The sequence below is a fragment of the Silurus aristotelis genome, assembly GCF_946808225.1.
Source record: "Silurus aristotelis genome assembly, chromosome: 10".
NCBI classification, from domain to species: Eukaryota; Metazoa; Chordata; class Actinopteri; order Siluriformes; family Siluridae; genus Silurus; species Silurus aristotelis.
Genome location: NC_139583.1, coordinates 1,797,430 through 1,823,888, shown reverse-complemented (window position 1 = coordinate 1,823,888; position 26,459 = coordinate 1,797,430). Strand labels below are relative to the sequence as shown.

General features: G+C 38.7%; 1 protein-coding gene across 1 annotated transcript; it reads left to right on the top strand.

Moving 5' to 3' along the window:
- Window positions 1-6,608: 6,608 nt before the first annotated feature.
- onecut1 (one cut homeobox 1) lies at window positions 6,609-19,106 on the top strand. The gene is made up of 2 exons (XM_083552448.1): window positions 6,609-7,798; window positions 14,634-19,106. The coding sequence occupies exons 1-2, from the start codon at window positions 6,718-6,720 to the stop codon at window positions 14,921-14,923; spliced, it is 1,371 nt and encodes a 456-aa protein (XP_083408574.1). The 5' UTR covers window positions 6,609-6,717; the 3' UTR covers window positions 14,924-19,106.
- The last annotated feature ends 7,353 nt before the right edge of the window (window positions 19,107-26,459 follow it).

The following is a 26,459-nucleotide window of genomic DNA, read 5'->3' as shown; positions in this document are numbered from 1 at the left end:
TCTCCCTCCTTCCCTTCTCTTTCTTTCCAGCAGCAGCACGCCTCGGGTCGGTGTCGGTATCAAGCGCGCGCCGAGTGAACCTTCTCACCGGACTGCACGCGCACAAGGCGCACAAACGGATGCGACATTTTTTCCACCTCCGACTTTTCTGGGATTTTTTTTTTCTTTTTCCTTCAAGACGCTGATTTGGGTTTTTGGTATCTTCTGCACGGGATGTGGAGGCTCGTGGAAACGCCCATTGTACCGAAGGTGGTGGAGGTGATGGAGGTGGAGGTGGACATGGAGATGGAGGAGGAGGAAGAAGAGAAGGAAGACGCGCTCGTGAGGGAAGACTGGTTCTTGCGAGGAAAGTGAAGAAACGTTCGGATTTTGTTGAGTCGGTTTTTAAAGTTTATGACGTGTTTAAACGTCACAGATGATTGTTTACTTTTTTGCAGCAGCAGCATTAAGAACACTTTGGACAAAAAAGGTAAAGAAAGAAAAATAAGATGAAATGATCAGGCGTGAAAGACAGCTTAGAAGCTCCTCCTGGAGGCTGATGAGTTGTAGAAGAGAGAGAGAGAGAGAGAGAGAGAGAGAGAGAGAGAGAGAGAGGGGGGGGGGGGGGGTTAAATGCATGCACTGACATTTGGGTTCCTGTGGAGATCTGCAGACTTGTGGATTTGAGAAAGATGTTGAAATTTCCACCACCAAAATACATCTAAAAATAAAAAAAATCTATATTATTCTATAAATTATTCACAAATAAAATAAGGCGCATTTAACACGCATGTTCCCAATAATAATAATAATAATAATAATAATAATAATAATAATAATAATAAAAATAATAATAATAATAATAAGGTCAGAGATCTGCTGCAGGTTCTTGTGTTTAGATTTTTCATGAAAATATCTCGAGCTCAAGGCCGCAAAACTCCTGCAGTGATTTCATCAGTTTTTATTTAACCCTCGTGATCTCTTTATAATAATCAGATTTTCCCAGTAGAAAGAAAAACCTGTAATCGATCACCTGCTCTAAATCCACAGCTGATCAATCAATAACATCATGATGATGATGATGATGATGATGATGATGATGATGATGGTGAGCCTCTCATTTTTTTGTCTTCTCAATCAGTAGGCCTCGTCTTCTCATCTTCTCATCATAAAATGGCCGTGTTGCTCCGTTTCACATCCATTTTTATTCGTTTTTTAGACCGGGGGGATCAGTGATAAATAGATCTGATCTTAAATGTTGTTAGAGGTTGAGGTTAGGAATTACTGCAAGTCGGATTTACGACTTGATACAAAAATGATTAATCGTATAGTTTGTGGTGCTCGTGATTTTAGAGGATAGACAGATAGATGATAGATAGATAGATAGATAGATAGATAGATAGATAGATAGATAGATAGATAGATAGATAGATAGATAGATAGATAGATAGATAGATAGATAGATAGATAGATGCAAATATACAGTAAATCATACAAACAAACAAAAATAAATAAATTGTCTATAAGCAGGAAATATTTGGGAAACAGAAGCATGAAAACTGTTCTGTTATTTTCTGGTGATTATTTTTGCTTTAATCAGATGATAATTACAATTAAAACAATAATAATTCTAATAATCTGATTTACACTCAGTTCAGTTTTTTATTAATTCCTGGAGAAAAATTAACCCTTTTGGTTCTGTATTTATGAGCTGCATTAATATAAATTGTATATGATTTACTAAAAACTAATTGTAATAAATGAGCAGTTACAGTTTGACATGATGTTAAATAAATCATAAACATGTGATTTACTTGCTCTTAGAAAACACACACAAACACGTGCTTTTGCGTCATTTGTGTTTTTTCTTTTTGTTTGTTTTTTTATGTTTGTGTGTTTAAGTTTAAAGTCCGTGAAAATTACAGACGACACAAATATTTGAATCGAAGTCCATCTGCTTGAACATGGTGTAAGTAATCAGACGTCTGATGTGAGAGTAATCGGATCATTACTCTGTGTGATTGTGTTCATGTAGACCCGACTTCAGGTTTAAACCTGATGGTTGTGTGATCATCTAATTCACCATCGATCCGGGGATTAATCACTTTCACTTCCTGAGAAGACCCGAGTTTACATCTCGCTCTCCATCTGTTTCTCTCAGCACACAATTCTCTTATTCATATTTATATTTCAGATACATTCCAATCAGGGGCACAATCGGATTCAGCATCATTAGATTTTAACCCACAGCATGAATTTATTTTAATCATTAAACCGTTTTTGGGTTTTTTTATTTTTATTTTAATAAAACAACAAATACTATATTGGACACATGCGGTAATATACCCAGTGTATTTATTAATAACATTATCACAAAGTATATTTATTATATACAGAAATAAATACAACAACTAAATCACCAAAGTTAAACGTACTTATTAATATAAAATAATAATAAACTATAATAATAATAATAATAATAATAATAATAATAATAATAATAATAATAATAATAATAATAATAATAATAATAATACACGTGTGTAATCGTTTCTTTTATTTTCTCTGCATTTGTTTGTTTGTCTGTTTTTTATATTGATTCATGAAATTGAATGTTTGGAATTGAAAAAAAAAAACATTGCAGTAAATTCCCGCTGGTTGGTAAAATACCTTTATTTCATTTTTAGTACATTTTAATATTAGTTCATGTTCATTAAATCTAAATATCGATATTAAGTTTTCTTTTCGTTTTTTTTTTTTTGTAAACTGAGCAACACTTTGTTTAGTGAATTACAAACAATCCATCATTTTGGTTTTCAAAATACAAAAAATTAATTTACTTACAAAATGTTATATATAGAACAGAAAAAAATAATCTTTTTTGAATAAATATTTCTCAACTCATTTTGTGCTTTTAAAAGGGATTTTAAATTTCCACTCTAATTTTAATAAGTGAATCGAGTTTATATTCAGAATTAAACATTTTTTCCCAAAACTTTACACGGTGCAGGACTGAGGGTTCTGCTGGAGAATGTTTTTACGCGCTTATTTTGTAATTCATTTCCAAACGTCTTTCCGCCCCCCCCCCCCCCCCCCCCCACACACACACACACACACACACACACGCGCGCGTGAGACTAATATAGACCAGTATTACCACTCTGCACTTTTCTATTAAAATTAAGAATTTTCGCAGTATTTGATTGTTTGTTTGTTTGTTTAGTTGTTGTTTTTTTTATATTGTAATTTATGTATTTATGACGGTTTTATAATTATCACTAAGATCATATTTTCTTTAGATTTTCTTTAGGCTATTTATTCCTACACCAAGCAGACAGAAAATGAAAGTGTACATTTGGAGCTAAATCTGATCTCCAGTGTGTCTCCAATCCTCTGGACAATAACAGCGATAACAGCGTTCATCAATCTGTAATAAACACTCAAACGCCCTTTAAATATTTAATGAATAATTCAATTACACCACTTCGAGCTTTAAAAGGTTTTTTAATGCTTTAACGCGTGAAGCTCCGCCCACACACACACCCCTCCGTTGTTTTTGCCTCGTTGGGCTGATCAGTTACCATGGAAACACGTAATGAAGTTTTCACGCGGCCGTCGGAACGCCCATGTGACGTCACTGGGGATCGTTTGCAAAAACGTTTTATTGAAATGTTCAAATCACAGTTTCAACAATCAGTTACAGACCCTTTAATTTACACCAATAATTTATAGACAAACAAACAAACAATATCATTTTAATTATTTATAATTCAATAATTCAACTGCTCAACTACCAAACACGTTTGTTTGTTTGTTTGTTTGTTTGTTTGTTTGTTTGTTTGTTTGTTTGTTTGTTCCATGACGTTTTTTATTAATGAGCTTTATTCCCAATGCAATCCTAATATCAAGCTGCTTGTTTGTTTGTTTATCTATTCATCTGTTTGTTTGTTGATACCATGATATGTTTTTTGTTGTTGTTGTTGTTGTTGTTGTTGTTGTTGTTGTGGTTGGTCATTTCTGACTTTTATTCCTCAAAAAATCTTGACTCTTTTTTGTTTGTTTGTTATGTATTGAAGTTTTTTATTATTGATTGTTCCAACAAAATCCAAACCACTCGTGTTGCCAAAAGCGTAATAATAAATATTCTTCTCAAGCCAAACAAATATATTTATATTTTTTACATGCTCCTCTTATTTATTCCATAATTAGGATTTCATTATTGATTTATTTGTTTGTGTTTGTGTTTGCTACTTTGTCCGTTTATTTATTTATTTATTTAATTTAGGAAGTCATATAATAGCTAGAATGTGAAAATAATCACATTTATAAAGTTCCTTGTTCCTGGTAATGTTTTAAGATCCTGTGTGGGTGGGCTTCTGGCTGGGCCTCATAAACCCCTGGATGGGCCTGAACCCCACCCTAAGCACCACAGACACAAGCCTGTAGAACCTCATGGCCCTGTGCTTTGTGTTTGTGATTGTATTTTGCACTTTCCATGCTAAAGTCTCCTTCAAACAAACACTAATGTCACTTGTATAAAGAGTTCGTGTTCAGGGTGTTCCTGACGTGTCTCACTTACGTCATAGTAACTATAAACACACATAAACACACATTCCCTCACTAAACTCTTCTTATTCTCTCTGTCAAAACACAGAAAACACAAAGAATCGCGTGTGAACCTACAGCTTTATTGACGACTTGTACAAGGCGCTGACACTGAAGACTTTTCCATACATGCTAAATAAACATCTAATCAATATTTATATACTGTTTTTATTCAAATAACCAGAACAAGTTGATGTACACCTGCACTGGTGTGAGAGCAGCTGGACACAAACATCTGTTCAGTCACAATGTAGAATTCAACAGTGGTGTATAAATGTATATAAATATATAAGTTCATGTGTGTGTATGTGATTCATAAAAATGTATCTGATTGATCAAATGATTTTGATTGATGATGATGATGATGATGATGATGATGATGATGATGATGATGATGATGATCGTGATTTGTATACATTTTTGTATCCAGTGTGTTTAATGTAAACGAAACTTGTGCAAAAATCTTTCTGATAAACGAGTGTATTTAATAAAGTGTCTTTATAATAAACGTGTTCACTTTCTCAGAGTTTATGGTTTATTACTTGAAGCAGTTCAACCACAAGCAAGGAGATTTGTCCTGTCTCTGTCTGCCTCCCAACTTCCTAATTAATCTACATTTCAGCTCTGAAAAATAAACCATGAAGGTTCTGCAGAACATCTTCATTTCTCACTGAGTTTCATATTAGTGTGAATGTACACAATGGAAAATTAATTTGCATTCCTGATCTTCACACCCACAACCTTTGTTGAATGTCAAATTTTGGATTTTTTTGGTTTTATGTTGTTATAATATTCTCCACTCTACTGGGAAATTCATTTTCAATTTAATCCCAAAGGTGTTCAGTGTTGGTGAGGAGCTCGGGGCTTTGTGCAGGACTCTGGAATTCTTTCAGTCCACCCTGAACACTAACGTCCATCCTGGAACGGTCTACAATGCAGTGTCTTTATCTGCTCCTTCACCAACACCTCCAAACATGACTTCACTTACACCCATCCCTTCACTCAGACCTCTACCCTGCTTCCAATCACGCCTTCACCCGTACCTTCACCTACACATCCAACCATGGCTTTACTAACAACTTCACACCTTCACCCACACCTTCACCCACACCTTCACCTACACATCCAACCATGGTTTTACTTACAACTTCTAGCCTTCACCCACACTTTCACCCACACCTTCATCCATGCCTTCACCCGCACCATCATCTACACCTTCAAAGACAACTGTAAACACCACCTCTCCTGCACATTTAAAGGCAGGTGATGGGTAGCTACATCTTCACCCATGCCTTCACCCATGCCATTGCTTTTGAGAGAACAGGCGCGAGACAAAAACACTACATAAATAGTTGCAAACAAGCTGTTAGTGTAAGACATAAGCCACGCCCCTGAACCACAGTGCTGAATGTTCACGCCCCCTGAACCACAGTGCTGAATGTTCACGGTGCACTGAATGCAGAAACAAATCTCTTACACAACTCGGGTTTGTGTTGCTTTGAAAAACAGCGCTGCAAGGTGACGTCACAAAGGGCTCAAGCGCGGTGGGCGGGGCCGGGCGGAATGGCGAGTGCGCGTGCGCGCCGGCGGTGTAGGGACTTCAGCAATCAGTCAGTCAGAAGCGTCGAAAGAAAAGGAAGAGAAGAGGAGGAGCGGCAGCAGCAGCATGGCCGGACCCAGGGAGAACCATCACACCACCACCACAGCCCAGCACGCGCTGCGACACACACCGGGGCCTTAAAATCACGCGTGTTTATTTCACTCCTTCCTGTTGTTTTTTTATCTCCTTTTTTCGTGACCCAAAAGCGACTGGATACATAAAACACTTTTTCTTTTTCTTTTTTTTTTTCTATTATGCTGGATGCTAGAACATCTTAAATTTAACTTTTTTTTTCTTTTAAACAGCCAAACCAAAGCAATCGGAGAATAATAATAAAAAAAAAACATTTATTCTTAAAAAAAAAAAAAAAAAGTAATTAAATGATACAAAAAATAGTATAATTATAATAAAAAAAAAAAGGATTTTTGCAGGATTAGGAGGCAAAGGAGATAGTAACTTTTACGCACGTGAGGAACTTCTGACTCTTGGGCGAGCAGATAGATAGATGATTTGTCCACGGGCTCCTGCGCACGATGAACGCGCAGCTGTCGATGGAGAGCCTGGGCGACCTGCACGGCGCGAGCCATGAGCAGGTGGCGGCGGCGGCCCACGCGCGCTCCGCGGCGGGCATGGCGTCCATCCTGGAGAGCGGCGACTATCCTCATCCGCACCATCCCCATCCTCATCACCCGCACGCCCACCCGCATCCGCACCAGCACCGTCCCCCGGACCACGCAGGACTCGCGGGACACCTGCACGCGGCGATGAGCGGCGCCATGGCGTGCGAGGCGACCGCCGGGATGGGCATGGGAGGCGCGTACACCACACTCACACCGCTGCAGCCCCTACCACCCATCTCCACCGTGTCCGACAAGTTTCCTCATCATCCTCATGCCCATCCTCACCAGAGGATCGCGGGGAACGTGAGCGGGAGCTTCACGCTCATGCGCGACGAGCGCGCGCTGGCCTCCGTCAACAACCTCTACGCGCCCTACCACAAGGACGTAGCGAGCATGGGCTCCATCCACGGCTCCCAGCACGCGCTGGCGCCGCCGCCTCCACCTCCGCCGCCGCCTTACGGCCACGAGAAGATGCTCGCGCCGGCCGCGTTCGACTCCCATCACCCGTCCATGCACGCGAGCAGCGTCACCTCGTCCAACTCTTCGTCGTCCTCGTCCTCGTCCTCCTCGCCGGCAGCGGGCATGATGGTGCAAATCAACGGCATCCATCACCACCATCACCACCACCAGCACCACCACCACCCTCATCACCCGCACGCCCACATGAGCGCGGCGCAGGGACACCACCACCACCACCATCACCACGCGCAGGGAGCTCTCGGAGCCGTGCGGGACCGCGAGCACGCGGCGCCTGTCGAGGAGGTGAACACCAAGGAGGTGGCGCAGAGGATCACCACGGAGCTGAAGCGCTACAGTATCCCGCAGGCTATTTTCGCACAGCGCGTGCTGTGCCGCTCACAGGGAACGCTCTCCGACCTGCTGAGGAACCCCAAACCCTGGAGCAAGCTCAAGTCCGGTCGGGAGACGTTCCGCCGCATGTGGAAATGGTTGCAGGAGCCCGAGTTCCAGAGGATGTCCGCGCTGCGCCTTGCAGGTCAGTCCCTCATGTGGGTCTGTTTTATTATTATTATTATTATTATTATTATTATTATTATTATTATTATTATTATTATTATTATTATTATTATTATTATTACAGAAATTCCATTAAAATGACATTTCCACACTCCACTGTCTCATCTCATGCCTTCATAATTTTATTTCTATTTTATTAAAGCGTCCCGTCGTTCTGATAAATAAATCACTATTGAATTATTGAATTATATTGATTTTTTTTATTGAACTTTAATACTCCTGCTATTTACTTATATTTAGCAGTTTATTTATGAAAAACTGGACGTGTAGAAACGTATAAAACAAGACAACAATAGGCGCGAATTTGTGATTAAAATTAATAATAAAAACAGTCTAATAATAATAATAATAATAATAATAATAATAATAATAATAATAATAATAATAAAACAGACCCAATAATAATAGTTATTTTACACAGGATCTGTTTTAAGATCTCTTCTTATTATTATTATTATTATTATTATTATTATTATTATTATTATTATTATTATTATTATTAATTTTTTTCTAGCTCCTCTTCTGTTTGAAGATTTATGATGTTGATCTTGTAGATGGTGATGTTTGTGGTAGTGGTTCTTAGGAAGCCATCACGGTTTAAAAGCAAGGTCCCCACTGATCCTACAAAATTAATTAAATCAACCAATATGATTTTAAAAGCTTTATTTAATTTTTTTCTGTTGAAATGGTACGAATGTGTCACGTGTGTGTGTGTGTGTGTGTGTGTGTGTGTGTGTGTGTGTGTGTGTGTGTGTGTGTGTGTGTGTGTTTATAAATGATCAGTGTGCATCATGTACAATTGCTTGGTGTTAAGGAGCGTCTAGGTCATGTTTTATACCACTGCTGTGTATCTTTGAGTTAAAAATGGTCCGGGTGACTTTGTGTTGATTTGATTTTTATTTTATTTATTTGATCGGTTTTTAAACAGTGACGCGGTGAAACATGCAGTTTATAATATTCCCGTTATAACGCGTGTTTCTTATTCCATCTTTAGCATTTAACAACATTACAGAAACCAAAAAAGCCCACGGACTGAGCAATAGACCAGTGTGTGTGTGTGTGTGTGTGTGTGTGTGTGTGTGTGTGTGTGTGTGTGTGTGTGTGTGTGTGTGTGTGTGTGTGTGTGTGTGTGTTGTGACTCCAAACATTAAGGCCCTAATAAGGTTTTATTTTTTAGAGAATCAATGTGTAGAGAGATGAAGACGTCTGGCGCCGCTCGACTCCATACACTCCACCTGTCTGTCTGCTTCAATACACTCCACCTGTCTGTCTGCTTCAATACACTCCACCTGTCTGTCTGCTTCAATACACTCCACCTGTCTGTCTGCTTCAATACACTCCACCTGTCTGTCTGCTTCAATACACTCCACCTGTCTGTCTGCTTTCACACACTTCACCTGTCTGTCTGTCTCCATACACTCCACCTGTCTGTCTGTCTCCATACACTCCACCTGTCTGTCTGCTTTCACACACTTCACCTGTCTGTCTGCTTCAATACACTCCACCTGTCTGTCTGTCTCCATACACTCCACCTGTCTGTCTGCTTCAATACACTCCACCTGTCTGTCTGTCTCTATACACTCCACCTGTCTGTCTGCTTCAATACACTCCACCTGTCTGTCTGCCTCCATACACTCCACCTGTCGGTCTGCTTTCATACACTCCACCTCTCTGTCTGCCTCCATACACTCCACCTGTCTGTCTGCTTTCACACACTTCACCTGTCTGTCTGCTTCAATACACTCCACCTGTCTGTCTGTCTCCATACACTCCACCTGTCTGTCTGTCTCCATACACTCCACCTGTCTGTCTGCTTCAATACACTCCACCTGTCTGTCTGTCTCCATACACTCCACCTGTCTGTCTGCTTTAATACACTCCACCTGTCTGTCTGTCTCCATACACTCCACCTGTCTGTCTGCTTCAATACACTCCACCTGTCTGTCTGCCTCCATACACTCCACCTGTCGGTCTGCTTTCATACACTCCACCTCTCTGTCTGCCTCCATACACTCCACCTGTCTGTCTGCTTTCACACACCCCACCTGTCTGTCTGCTTCAATACACTCCACCTGTCTGTCTGCTTCGATACACTCCACCTGTCTGTCTGCCTCCATACACTCCACCTGTCTGTCTGCCTCCATACACTCCACCTCTCTGTCTGCCTCCATACACTCCACCTGTCTGTCTGCTCTTACACACCCCACCTGTCTGTCTGCTTCAATACACTCCACCTGTCTGTCTGCTTCGATACACTCCACCTGTCTGTCTGCCTCCACACACTCCACCTGTCTGTCTGCCTCCACACACTCCACCTGTCTGTCTGCTTCAATACACTCCACCTGTCTGTCTGCTTCCTTCGACTGTTTTGACATTTTTGTTATTAGATTTTATTGTTATTTTAGTAACAGTATCAGTAGCTAATAGATCTGCTTAGATTTAATGTGTGTGTGTGTGTGTGTGTGTGTGTGTGTGTGTGTGTGTGTGTGTGTGTGTGTGTGTGTGTGTGTGTGTGTGTGTGTCTGTCTGTCTGAGAGAGAGAGAGAGAGAGAGAGAGAGAGAGAGAGAGAGAGAGAGAGAGAGAGAGAGAGACGTTTATTGACATTTTTATCTATTTGATTGTAAGCTATTTATTCTGGGTGCGCGCTCACGTGTGTTCGGGTATATTTATGTAGCGAATCTTTAGTGTACATCCTTTCTCTCTTACACACACACACACACACACACACACACACACACACACACACACTGTTAAGGTGGTGTTAGTTATTATTCTTATTACTTTGATCCGCGTTTATTTGAATTAATCAATAAACGCGAAGCTCGTGCGCTCGCTCATTATCTCCGCCTTCATCCACTCCACAGAAACATAAACACATCCGCCATGTTTATATAAATATATAATGTGTTTGTTTTATATATATGAGTTTTTATTGCCGCATTGTTCGCCCCGTATTTCTGCCTGCATCAGCAAAAATATGTTAATTATTAATCATGCTTATTAAACTCTGTTTATTTGATTTGTTTGCTTGTTTTTTTGATTGTTGTGTCTGTGTTCAGGTGTAAACATTAAGAGAGAGTTTATAACAGACCTCAGTTATACAAAATTACTTTCTCTCCGTTTCACGCATCTGTTTATGTCCATCTGTGAACTGATTCATTCTCATAGCGCACTGCAACTGATGAGGAGGATCATGATGATGAGGATGAGGATGATGAGGATGATGAAGGGGAAAATGATGATGATAAGAATGAGGTTGATGATGAGGATGATGATGAGGATGATTATAAGGATGATGATAAAGAAGATGAAGAGGATGAGGATGATGAGGATAAGGTTGATGAAGAGGATGATGATGAGGATGAGGTTGATAATGAGGATGATGATAAGGATGATGATGAGGATGATGAAGATGATGAGGTAGATAATGAGGATGATGATGAAGATGATGAGGTAGATGATGAGGATGATGAAAATGATGATGATGATGATGATGAGGTTGATGATGAGGATGAGGATGAGGATGATGACGAGGATGATGATGAGGTTGATGATGAGGAAGATGAAGAGGATGATGATGATGAGGATAAGGTTGATGAAGAGGATGAGGATGAGGTTGATAATGAGGATGATAATGAGGATGATGATGAGGATGATGAAGATGATGGGGATGATGATGAGGATGATGATGAGGATGATGAAAATAATGATGCTGATGAGGATGATGATGATGATGATGATGAGGTTGATGATGAGGATGATGATGATGATGATGATGATGATGAGGTTGATGATGATGAGGTTGATGATGATGATGATGATGATGATGATGATGAGGTTGATGATGAGGATGAGGATGATGATGATGAGGTTGATGATGAGGATGAGGATGATGATGAGGATGATGATGAGGTTGATGATGAGGAAGATGAAGAGGATGATGATGATGAGGATAAGGTTGATGAAGAGGATGAGGATGAGGTTGATAATGAGGATGATGATGAGGTTGATGATGAGGATGATGAAGATGATGGGGATGATGATGAGGATGATGATGAGGATGATGAAAATAATGATGCTGATGAGGATGATGATGATGATGATGATGAGGTTGATGATGAGGATGATGATGATGATGATGATGATGATGATGAGGATGATGATGATGATGATGATGATGATGATGAGGTTGATGATGAGGATGAGGATGATGATGATGAGGTTGATGATGAGGATGATGATGAGGAGGATGATGAGGATGATGAGGATGATGAAAATGATGATGATGATGAGGATGATGAGGATGATGAAAATGATGATGATGATGATGATGATGAGGATGATGAAAATGATGATGATGAGGATGATGAGGATGATGATGATGATGATGATGAGGATAAGGATGAGGTTGAGGATATTTTATTAAACTGATCTCTGAGCACCTTACCGGAAGGTCAAAGCTGAACATTTCATTGATCAAATTTACACTAAATCCGGTCTTTATCACTGTGTGTTTGTTTTTGTTTGTTTGTTTGTTTGTTTGTTTGTTTGTTTGTTTTCTCTCATCTAATTATTTTTTTCTTCTAAATTTATCCTTGAATTTAGAACAGTAATCTTCGATTTCTTACAGATTTAATAATAACAATAATAATAATAATAAAAGTCATAATAATAATAATAATAATTATAATGATAATAATGATAACAATAATAATAATAATAATAATAATAATAATAATAATGATAACAATAATAATAATAATAATAATAATAATAATAATAATAATAATGATAACAATAATAATAATAATAATAATAATAATAATAATAAAAGTAATAATAATAATAATGATAACAATAATAATAATAATAATAATAATAATAATAATAATAATAATAATAAAAGTAATAATAATAATAATAATAATAAAAGTAATAATAATAATAATAATAATAATAATAATAATAATAATAATAATAATAATGATAACAATAATAATAATAATAATAATAATAATAATAATAATAATAATAATAAAAGTAATAATAATAATAATAATAATAAAAGTAATAATAATAATAATAATAATAATAATAATAATAATAATAATAATAATAATAATAATAATGATAACAATAATAATAATAATAATAATAATAATAATAAAAGTAATAATAATAATAATGATAACAATAATAATAATAATAATAATAATAATAATAATAATAATAATAAAAGTAATAATAATAATAATAATAATAAAAGTAATAATAATAATAATAATAATAATAATAATAATAATAAAAGTAATAATAATAATAATAATAATAATAATAAAAGTAATAATAATAATAATAATAATAATAATAATAATAATAATAATAATAATAATATTAATAATAATAATAATAAAAGTGCTGTGTTTCACTGAACCTCATGTGTAGTGAGGAAGACTCTAGTGGTGCTGGTTGTTAGCGTGAAGTAGCATGTAGTTTGAGTTATTTGTGCATTTTTTGAGCTTCATTTGTGTGATTTACATCACACAAATGATGATTGCATTTGAATCTCTTTCACACCAGTTCAGTTTTGGCATGGAGACGTTAAGAGCTGCAATAAAACTTCTTTGACATTTAGAAATCACAGTAGTACACTGTAATAACTCTCAATGTTGTTGGGGATCCAGTAATCATTCACATTATGTTTTATATAATTATATAGTATAGAATTAAACCTGAAGAACCACTGCAAGCTTTAGATCATTGAAGGTACATTCCATCGTGTCTACAGAAGCTACAGAAACATGTTCTCGTTATGATCTTACACTTTCTTACCTTTATTTCTGAGTGTCCCTTCATTTCCATTTATTATAGCTTCAGCTGCAGGGATAGATAGATAGATAGATAGATAGATAGATAGATAGATAGATAGATAGATAGATAGATAGATAGATAGATAGATAGATAGATAGACGGACGGACGGACGGACGGACGGACGGACGGACGGACGGACGGACGGACGGACGGACGGACGGACGGACGGACGGACGGACGGACGGACGGACGGACGGACGGACGGACGGACGGACGGACGGACGGACGGACGGACGGACGGACAGATAGATAGATTTTGTGGAAATTTGTGGAGATATATTCAGCTACAAGGTTGTTAGTAAAGGCAGGTAGTGATGTAGGTGAGAAGGTGAGAAGGTTCCTGGGGTGCAGTCAGCATTCACATTAATCCCAGAGGTGTTTAATAGGGTAAAGTCAGGTGTTCTGGTGCCTGGGGATGTGCAGTTAGAGGAAAATGTGGTAATTCTGCTTCATTACACCATCTCTCTGTTGACTGTTTTGCTTTAGCAACACACACACACACACACACACACACACACACACACACACACACACACACACACAGATGAACTAGTGCTAGCGTTCAGTGTTAGTGATATTTCACTGTTACAGTTCTTCAGGTTTCTGTTGTCCGTAAGTAGATAAGAAGTAAAAGAGGTGAATGGTCTCTGTGTCTAATCAGACCAAACATTCTCAGTTATATATAAACATAATAGTGAGCACTGATGTCACTTCCTCCCTCAAAACAGTGGTTAAGAAGGGGGCGTGGCTTAAAGATTGTAGCCAATCACATTTGTTGCTCTTTAACGAAACGTGATACTTAAGTCATCATGATAAACAGTGTGAAAGAGTTGCGGATGAACACGTGTGAAGGGGAACGTGAGTGACGACCAGACAGACATCTGACACTTTCCTCTGTCTTTCTGTCTCTGTTTCTTTTAGCTTGCAAAAGGAAGGAGCAGGAACACGGCAAAAACGAGCACGGGAACGTCTCGAAGAAACCACGTCTCGTTTTCACCGACGTCCAGCGCCGGACTTTACATGCAATATTCAAAGAGAACAAGCGTCCGTCCAAAGAGTTACAAATCACCATCTCTCAGCAGCTGGGCCTGGAGCTCGCCACTGTCAGCAACTTCTTCATGAACGCTCGGAGGCGGAGTCTCGATAAGTGGCTGGATGATGGAGGCGGGAACTCAGCCAACTCGTCCTCCAGCTCTTGTACCAAAGCATAACAGCTGCAGACTGATGTGACCCCAAAGAAAAAAAAAAACCTTCGGTGGAAAAGCTTTAACTTTAAAGAAAAGAAAAACTCATCCAGAGAACATCTGGACAGTGTTTTTTTTTTGTTTTGTTTTTTGCCCTTAAGACTTGTACAATACTGATATTTATATAATATCCAAAGAAAAAACCAAACAACCAAAGACTTCTTCTTCTTCTTCTTCTTCTTCTTCTTCTTCTTCTTCTTCTTCTTCAGCGAGTATTTAAGACTTCATTAGGATTTGTCTGCAAAAGAGAAAGTGTTACTGTCGAACCATTGGTCATACAAACATCTACACCTATCTATCACCTCTCATTCTCCATTCACGTAATTGGTTGGACTGTTTCTCATCACCGATTGGACGCCGACTCCGCCTCAGAGTCATCCTAATGTTTTGTTTTGTTTAATTGTTGTTGTTTTTTATTTGAGGCACGTGACATCTCTACCAGTTTAAGCACTGTGTCCCAATCGGAGACGAGTGCAGGTGTGATGATGGCGATGTCACTCGTTGTGCTCCGAAACTCCTCCCCCTTTTCTCACCCTCATTCCTTTCCTTTCCTTTTACTCGTGATAAAAACAAATTGTCCAGGGATTGAAGATAAAAGCACGAAGCTGTAGCATCTTACCATCTCGAAACCCGTGCCCGTCCTGCTCATGGTGCTTTCTTCCTCACTGTCAGGAAAACAACGAAGCGTTTTCGTTCCACTTCGTCCACGTTTGTTTTTTGTTTCGTTTTTTTACGTCTAGCAATCAATCGAGTACGGAACCAAAGAAGTTAAGTGTGTGTCGAAGAGACTGCTCCAAATTTCTACACTCTAATCAAATATTATATATATAAGGTAGAAACTTTGCGCTCAAATCATCCACACTTTGTCCAATCGCTCGCCGCTTTGAGGCGTGACATGTTCAGGGAAAACTTTAAGATACTTTGCTCAACTGATGTTTTTTTTACAAAAAAAAAAAAAAACAACTAAAGAAAGAAAGCCAGCAGCTAAACACCAAAGATCCACCCACCCTCGTCGGGACGCTTCAGTAGCTGTGCTGTAAAAACCCAATCAACCAAAAACAAACAAAAATCAACCACACCAACCACGTCACACGTTTCCTGTATCATCCAGCATCCAACCCTGTGAAACTCTAACGATGGTAGTCACACTTTAATTAAGGACATGAAGTGTGTCATTTTTTATCTATCAATAAACAGTCTGCGTGAATTCATCTGCGGTTCAGCCATGAGTCAGTGTGAGACGTAATCTCATCGACTTTTCAACTAAAAACAAATCAAATTCTATACTAAAAATCAATTCAGTGAAGGAGTAAAGGATCGACTTACCGTAGAAGTTACTTGTGACGTGATCTTTTTTATATTTTGACGGCAAAAAATTCGCAAATCTCCTCCAGCCCAGTAGGTGGGGCTCTCCATCTGCCACCATATTCCTCATTGATGTTACATGTAATTGTGATAAACCATAACCTTGAATGACCTTGTGACACTCCAAAAAAAAAGCCCATGTTTTTTTGCCCCAGAGTCTGTGTATGTGGACATTGCTATTCACATTATATTCACTAGGGGGCAGAGTAAAGCCGAAACATCCCTGGCTGGATGATTTCCTATAAAATGTCACCGTACAGGCAACATCTCTGGTGTTCTGAATGATTCCCCTGAAGGGTAATACGTCCTTAAGGAATTGTTCAGAGCACACACACTCACACACATATACAAACTCCAAATAAAGTGTAACGTCCTGTTATTAAAACCTACAAACTCCATACTCACCGGCGGTTTGACGCTTTCAGCAGATTCATTCTATTCATGACCCAGTTTGGAAGAAAGCATTACGAGCTTCGTGTTTTTTCCTCCTCGAGGAAGCGCTTGCATTCGGCCCACTACAACATTCACCATGTTTCTGACCCGGTGGTCCCTGGTGGTCCCTGGTCAGGTGTGGTGTGGTGTGATGTGGTGTGGTGTGATGTGGTGTGGTGTGGTGTGGTTAGCTTTACCAAAAAAAAAAGAGTTTTATCTATATATCCAGTACTGCATCTGAGGACAAGGAGAAGATGAACGCTGCTTCCTCGTGTAGAAAAGAGGAAAATATCTTCAGACCTGCGTATATTTTTAGTGCGAACCAAAGATGCTACCTCACTTAGTTTCCATTAGTGATTTCAATCACGTTAAAGATACCAAAGATTACCAAAGATGGTTCTTTTTTTTTCCTTTTTCTTTTCTTTTCCTCTCTTTTGCACGGCCTTCGTGAACGACGTGGTGGATATCATGGAAGGTGTGATGATTGCCCAGCCTCCTTTCCTTAACTTTCCTCTCCTCTCTCTCTCTCTCTCTCTCTCTCTCTCTTACACACACACACACACACTCTCTCTCTATCTCTCTTTTCTTTCCTTTACTTCTGTGTGCTCTATTTTTCATTCGTGCTCGTGTGACTTTGATAAAACCAAAAAAAAATTGAAAACTCTCACAGGACGAGTGCCTTGCTTGAACCAAAGTGTTAAACCGCCGTTAACCTCTCTCTCTCTCTCTCTCTCTCTCTCTCTCTCTCTCTCTCTCTCTCTCTCTCTCTCGCTCTATTTCAATCATTCTTTCTGTTGTACTATTAAAATACCTCAGCCTCTCGAAAGGCCAATGATGATTACAGAGTCTCTCTCCCTCTCTCTTTTTTTTTCCTACCCCTTCTCTCTCTCTCTCTCTCTCTCTCTCTCTCTCTCTCTCTCTCTCTCTCTCTCTCTCTCTCTCTCTCAGTGTGGTGCTTTTCACCAGTGCAGCCATGCAACACAAAAAAAACATAATCACCCCTTTTTTCCCTGCAACTCTTTTGCTGATAAACCGAAGCTCCTCCCCTTTCCCTAATTAACCCCTCCCCAAAAGGAATCAAACCACTAGCCCGACCCAATTTCTCGCTGGCAGGCGTGTCCACCGTGCTCCAGGCCGTGTACGTGTTTTTACCAAATGTCTCAGAATACCTCATACTAATAAAACAGCATACAGTTGTGTTGTATAGAGAGTTTATGTGTTTGACGCTTATTTTTGTTTGTATTTTTTTTTTTATCAATTCGTAGAAAAAAAAATTTGATCTTTATTTATTTTGGACGTTCGGCTTTAAAAAAAGTGCTGTGTTCTTTCGCTTATCAAAGGCAAGTTTTTTTGGAAAGCTTGCAGGAAGGAAAAGAGAAACATATTTTTTTTATTAAGGGTTGTGTTACGCTGCGTGCGATACGGAAAAAAAAAACGTAGACTATTCTTTTTTACAGGGTGAAAAAAACGATAATAAACTGCTGTGATGCCGTGTTTATATGTGTTTATATGTTTTATTTTCCACTCTTTCCCCAGTCGTGTGGTTCGGTTTGGTTTTAATTTTGTACCGATTTAAGTCTGTTGATTTGTGTATTTGTAGAAATGATAGATTTGTATATAGTAGGGTGTTTTGAAAAAAAAAAAAAAAGAAAACCAACAAAACAAAAACGTTCGGTTTTTACGTTTTTTGGCCTTCTGACGGAAGCACTGACGCGGCGATCTCTCGTGTCTCGACTGGCACGTGTACGGTTCTATGATCAAAACACTGCCAAAAACACATCTCCCTCTTACACCAACACACACACACACACACACACATACACACAAACACTGACATTACACAACTGGCCTATTATATGTGTGTGGTTGGGGGGTGGGGTGTGTGTGTGTGTGTGTGTGTGTGTGTGTGTGTGTGTGTGTGTGTGTGTGTGTGTGTTGAAGCAGTGGCACACGGGGCAGAGCCTAGACAATGAAGCAGGAAGGGTCCATGGATTGATTGACAGTTTCCTTTATTGTTCTGTTATTTGAAGCATACGTGTAAAATACAATGCCACTACACGTGTTCATAATAACCCCGCCTCCTTTGAGGCGACTTCCACCAGAGTTGTACACACTCTATGTATGATGTTCAGTGGCAGCGTTTGTTTTGCTGTGTTCTAAGTTGGACAATTACCCTCCCATATGTGTGTGTGTGTGTGTGTGTGTGTGTGTGTGTGTGTGTGTGTGTGTGTGTGTGTGTGTGTGTGTGTGTGTGTGTGTGTGTGTGTGTGTGTGTGTGTGTGTGTGTGTGTGTGTGTGTGTTTGTTGTAAACCCCTAATCCCTGTCTCTCCTCTTCTCACTTGTCAGTCTGATCATCATCGTGACAGGAGTATTGTGATATCTCGATATACATGCAATGACTTCAACACTGTCTCTTGAACAGCATGATAGTGTACGTGAATACGAATGATACCTTGGTGTGTGTGTGTTTGAATACTCAGATGCAGCGATATTTCTCTCTCTCTCACACACACACACACACACACACACACACACACACACACACTGACAGACATAACTATAGATATGCCGATGTGTTGCGGTGATACGATGCACATGAAATGAAAGATATGTCAAGACATTTACGAACAATACGTTAAATGTTCATTTTTCTATCCAATTTTCATGTCGTGTGTGAATCGTCTCCGATATCGAGATGTTGCTGTATGGGAACGTCAGTAGAGCAGTCTCACAGATGAGGACATTGATATCTTGATGTATGTTGAGATATTGATTGTGTATTGTCCGTAAACATCCCAAACTTTAAACATCTAAGAACCTCGGGAAGTCTCCTTGTGACATGTCATGCGTGAGATATCGATATCTCATTGCGAACATCGCAATATCTCGTTATATGTGAACATCGCGACATCTCTAAGTGTGTGAACATTTGGATTTGCATGAACATCACAAGATCTTGTTGTGCATGAACATCGTGATATCTCGTTGTGCATGAACATCGCGATATCTCGTTGTGCATGAACATCGCGATATCTCGTTGTGCATGAACAATGCGATATCTCGTTGTGCATGAACATCACGATATCTCGTGGTGCATGAACATCACGATATCTCGTTGTGCATGAACAATGCGATATCTCGTTGTGCATGAACATCGCGATATCTCGTTGTGCATGAACATCACGATATCTCGTTGTGCATGAACAATGCGATATCTCGTTGTGCATGAACATCGCGATATCTCGTGGTGCATGAACATCGCGATATCTCCTTGTGCATGAACATCGCGATATCTCGTTGTGCATGAACATCACGATATCTCGTTGTGCATGAACAATGCGATATCTCGTTGTGCATGAACAATGCGATATCTCGTTGTGCATGAACAATGCGATATCTCCTTGTGAATGAACAATGCGATATCTCCTTGTGCATGAACATTGCGATATCTCGTTGTGCATGAACATTGCGATATCTCGTTGTGCATGAACATTGCGATATCTCGTTGTGCATGAATATTGCGATATCTCGTTGTGCATGAACATCGCGATATCTCGTTGTGCATGAACATCGCGATATCTCCTTGTGCATGAACATCGCGATATCTCGTTGTGCATGAACATCACAATATCTCGTTGTGAATGAACAATGCGATATCTCCTTGTGCATGAACATCGCGATATCTCGTTGTGAATGAACATCGCGATATCTCGTTGTGCATGAACATCGTGATATCTCGTTGTGAATGAACAATGCGATATCTCCTTGTGCATGAACATCACGATATCTCGTTGTGAATGAACATCGCGATATCTCGTTGTGAATGAACATCGCGATATCTCGTTGTGCATGAACATCGTGATATCTCATTGTGCATGAACATCGTGATATCTCATTGTGCATGAACATCGTGATATCTCATTGTGCATGAGAATATTGCTTTGTTGTTGTGCATGAGGATCTTACTATCTCATTGTTAGTAAGGATATCGGTATCTGGTGTGTGAAGATAGCGTTATCTCTGTGTGAGGGAATATTTTACTATCTCGTTGTACATGAGAATATCACTATCTCATTGTGCATGAGGATATCACTACCTCGTTTTGTATGAGGGTATCACCACCACGCTGTATGTGAGGATATCACTATCTCGTTCTACCTGAGGACATCGCTATTTTGTTATGCATGAGAATATCACTATCTCGTTGTGCATGGAGATATTGAGATCTCGTTGTTGTGAGAATATAGCTGTCTGTAAATGATGATATTACTATCTCTTTGTACGAGAGGATAATCTCTGTCTCTGTGTATGTGAGAAGATTGTTATCTCGTTGTACATGAGGATCTCGCTACCTCGTTGTGAGGGAACATCCCGATGTCCAGATGTATCTGAATATTGCATATTGGACATTATAATATCTCTGTGCATTAAGACATTAATATCTCGTGGTTGGGGATCACATGCAGATCTCGAGAGTGAACATCACAAGATATCTCGTAACGGCAAAATATCGGTATCTCGTTTTGTTTGAACGTACCCCGTTCGTAACGTGAAGGTCTTCACGCGCCACGGTGAGGGATCGCTCGGGTTATTGTTCGTCCCCGTCCCAGTTGGTTGTCGCGGAAAAGGAGTTTCCTGTTTGATACGAAGGCCTGGCTCTGTGTGTGCCCTACAATATTTTGAGCGCCTATGACAATCATCTGGAAAAGACACAAAAAAAAGATTTTCTTCCTCTTCATCTTTTTATCTTTTTTTTTTCGCTTCCTTTTACAGTCCACAATGATGTGAGCTTCTACTTCTTTTTTTCCAAGCAATGATTATGTTTCGCAGAAATTAGCTTTTTCTTGTCCCCAAAGCAGTGACTCGAACTGCATGGTTCCAGTTTACCAGCTGAGCACTTCACAGTTTTACGTTTTATTTATCGCTCTTTTTGTCTCTTCTGTGCTTTTTTTTAATCTATTCGGTGTCTGGTAAAGAAAAAGACAAAGAAAAAAAAACGAGAGCGATGCACTAGACGTCCTTCTCCGGTTGTGTTTCTGTGATGCCTTACTTTTATTTTGCGTTTAATGTGCTTTTTCTTTCTCATCTTTCTGACTTTGCCCTCCCTCTCTCTCTCTCTCCCTCTCTCTCTCTCTCTCTCTCTCTCTCTCTCCCTCTCTCCCTCTCTCTCTCTCTCTCTCTCTCTCTCTCTCTATCTTTCTCGCTTTCTAATTTCTTTCTTTCTCTCTGTCTCTTGTTCTCTGCTGTGCAATATCATCAACTGTGTTTGCTAAGCAAGAAAAAAAGTGGGAAAAAAAAACAAGAAGCAAGTGATGATGTCATCATGCTTTTTTTCAGTGTTGAAATGTTTCAGCATTTCTGTAGTCACAAAAAAACAAACATGTAGAAAAATAAAAACTGTTGGGTTTTTCCAGCACCGCAAGTTTGTCCTTCTGATTCATTTCTGTCCACTAAAAAAAATAAAGTGCAAAAGTATTCACCCTCCTTTTGAACTTTCCCAACATTGTGTGGTGAAAAGTCATAAATGAGCTATAATGGTAAGTGGTAAGTCACTGGTGAAGCCTCCGGGTTACTGATCAGAAGGTCAGGAGTTCAAGCTGCCAGTCTTGGGCTCTTGAACAGGTCCTCAACCCTCTGTGCTCCAGCTGTATGAGGAGGTATGCAAAGAAAGAATTTTGCTGTAATGTAAATGTGACAAGTAAAACTCTCTCTCTCTCCATTTTTACTCCAATGCATTTATTTGTATTATAAGAAGTCACATGATCACAGTATAAAAAGACCAGTTCCAGGAAGAGTTTGTTAAGGACGTAGTGGAACACCTGACTTCACAAACTTTTAGCACAAATTTTGAGACACAGAGTACCAGATTTATTCCTTCCCTCGATCCAGGAGACCCCAGGCCTATTCCAGAATGATAATGCTCCTGTGCACAAAGCCAGCTCCATCAAGATATGCTTTACATGTGTTGGAGTGGAAGATCTGCTACTATAGAGCTCCAACCCCATCTGGGATTAATGTGAACAATGACTGCACCTCAGGCCTCCTCACCTCACCTACATCAGTACATGACTTTACCTTTGTTGCTGAATGAATCTCCACAAAATCTCCACAAAATCTAGTGGAACATTTTCTCAGAAGTGTGGAGCAATGGGGACTTTTGGCCTTTTGGTGTGTCAAAACATGTCCTGGGCAAAACCTTTTACAATGATTGATCAGAGTTCGGACTCTGTCCACAGCAGTGCGTCCACCAAAGCTGGGTAAAGAGTAGATTAATCAGAGAATATCTAAACTGCTAACAGGAACACTGAATGTTTTGGAGAGATACACAGCTCAGAGAGGACAAGATGTTTACAGGATAATTGTAGCTTAGACACAACACTGAGTTATACAATATCCCTTTCAGAATGAAACCAATTCAAATAATATTGGGCTTAAAGCAAAACATTACTTTGTGTAAAAACAAACATTATTACTTGCTGTGAAACATGGTGGTGGTAACATCATATACACCAGCAGGGACTGGAAATTCTACACACACTGCCACAACCATATTGGCTTTGTGGATGTTTTTTTTTTACAAAAATGAGAGAAATACGCAAAAAGAAATAATTGCTGTGGGAAAGAGAAACATGACAGGATTTGTTTAAATAATGACCACCAGGGGGCGCCGTTTGTTAATTTAAATGAAATAATTTGTGAAACTGCACGATTTGACAAATTGAAGATTAAATTCACAATCACAACCAATGTGAATCATCAATTATTGTAAATAAATGTTATAAAACCATTTCAGCAACAAACACGGTTTGTTTAATAGTGTATTAAACCGCAACTGTGCACCTACATCATCTGGAGCACTTGTCTGGAAGAGGCAAACAAACCCTTTCCCAGGTTGAGAAAAGCTATGAAAGAGCTATTCGGGGATGGCTGACCTCCTCACAATGTCTGAAAAATTTATTTTTAAGAATGTCCGAGACCAAATCAATTTCTCTTCCTCCTTAGGCATAAAAAAGTCTAACTCAGATTCATATTAATGTGTGCAGAGCTACACATGTTTTGCTAGTTGAACTCGGCTGTAACAGTTTCCCTCTGACCAACCAATCAGAGGACGGAAAAATGCTATTCTGGGACAGCGAGCTGCCCTGTGAGGAGAATCTGAAATATGCCTGGTTAAAGAAACAGATTAATTGATAATATTCTCTGAGGTAAAAAGTCCAGCAGTACTGATTCTGAAGGCTCTGGGCAGATTAGATTGACATGGCAGCACATAGAGACTGAAATCTGATTAGACAAAAAAATCTAACATCCACATATACGTACTGAAGCAGTGCAGCCGAGAGAAACACTACGACATGAAGAGAATAAACTGTTGGAATAAATTAATACAATTTAATGGAACAAATATTTGAATTTATGTTGTAAATGTAGGTCAGAGCTTCTAATAGTGTTTCGACCAGCAGAGATATGATGTGGTTTTATATTTAAAACCACAAGATGGCAGCAGAGTGACCAAAAAATGAACACTACTAAGTTTGCAAAATTATGTTTCTCATTTAATTTTAATTATTTAGGATTTCCAATAATTAAATGTGTCAAGTCAAATATTAATAACAATAGTCATTCTAAATGTGTCTCCTTCCTTTAATTTACTTCAATCAGAGTTTAGTGGATCTTATTATTAAGACTACATTGTGTACAAGAATGTTAAAAATGTTTAATGCATGTATAATATTCATTTTTCTCCTTAAAATATTTCTTATATGAAAGAAATTTATTCATAAGAATAATTTGACCAACCCAGCCTTTAGTGATACACAAGTCAGGTCACTCTTAGTGTCGATCTCTAACCCGGATAAATGTGGAGTTTTGTGTTATGAAGGACATCCAGTGTAAAACATGTACCAAATCAAAATGCAGATAACAAATCAGAATTTCATACCGGATCGGTCGAAGCCCAGGTTACTAACGACCAACACAGGTATCGTTAACCAACAGTGGAATTTGGAGAGATGGAAGACATCTACAGAGACAGCAGGGAAAGGAGAAGTGGAGGAGAGTGGAGGTTCGGGTTGGTACTTTAAATGTTGGTACTATGACTGGTAAAGGGAGAGAGGGAGCTGATATGATGGGGAGGAGAAAGGTAGATATGTTGTGTGATCAGGAGACCAAGTGAAAAGGGAGTAAGAGCAGGAACATTGGAGGTGTTTAAACTGTTTTATCATGGTGTGGATGGAAAGAGAAATGGTGTAGGGGGGATTCTGAAGGAAGAGTACAGTAAGAGTGTAGTGGAGGTAAAGAGAGTTTCTGATAGGGTGATGAACGTGAAGCTGGAAGCTGAAGGGGTGATGATAAATGTCATCAGTGCCTATGCTCTATGCGTGCATATAATTAAAGCAAATGTAAAAGACAGAGTAGTATAGAGACGGATAGAAGAAGGAGAAGAAGACTGTATGTATGTATGTATGTATGTATGTATGTATGTATGTATGTATGTATGTATGTATGTATGTATGTATGTATGTATGTATGTATGTATACACAGTGCCTCTCAACTCTCAAAGTATGGGATTTTGAGACACATGCAGGTTCCTTCAAAAAACTAGGTAAAGCGCAAGAACACATTGTGCCTGAAGTGTAAATTGTGTTGAAGTGTACTACTTACAAGTAACCGCTAGATGGTAGCAAAGTCCAGATGAGGACAGAGCAGCGCCATCTCGTTTATTTCAGTAGATGGCGCTGTGTTTTATGTGTTTTATATCGACAGTTTAACGACCTGAAGTATTGTTTGAGATGTTTTTTTTTTAACTCCAAATCACTTAAAAACTTTTCTATCGTTCTCTTTATATTTCATCTGTAGTGAAGTGTACCTTTTTAAACAAAGATTTTCATTAAATCATAATTTATCCTCAGTAGAATTATTCAGTGGTTTGACTTCTTCCATTAGAGGACATAAAACAGTGGTTAAATATTCAACATAAAATAAAAATCGAATATTACAGGTTTCTCTTAAGTTAAATAACCGCAAATGTCTCACTTTCTAGTGTCACTAAGACATTCTGTACATTTTCTTTCTTTTTTTTTTTAGGATATCTGATATACCGCACATACTGCACAAACATAGATAGATAGATAGATAGATAGATAGATAGATAGATAGATAGATAGATAGATAGATAGATAGATAGATAGATAGATAGATAGATAGATAGATAGATAGATAGATAGATAGATGTGTTCTGTAAATTATGTTTCCTACTGTCAGTACTGTTGTATGATCACTGATTTGTACTGTACAGGGGATACGTGTACTGATTATTAAATAATTTATTTGGAACTAAGAACATGTTTACACAAAGATGTGTGTGTTGTTTATGTTGTGTCTCATGAACTTGATGTGTTTGATGTTGATGTGTTTGATGTAGTTGTTGTGTATTATGATGATGTTTTTGATGATAGTGTTTGATATTGTTGTTTTTGTTATAGTTAAGTTAAATATTGTTAAGTTAAAGTTGTTTAATGATGTTAGTGTTTGATTATTTAGTGTTGGATGTTGTTGTGTTTGTTGTTTTGTCTGATGATGTTGCTGTGTTTTATGATGTCATTGATTATGTTGTGTTTGATGTTGATGTGTTTGTTGTTGTGTCTGATGAGGTTAGTGTATGATAATGTGATTGTTGATGTGTCTATTGTGTTTGGTGCTGCTGT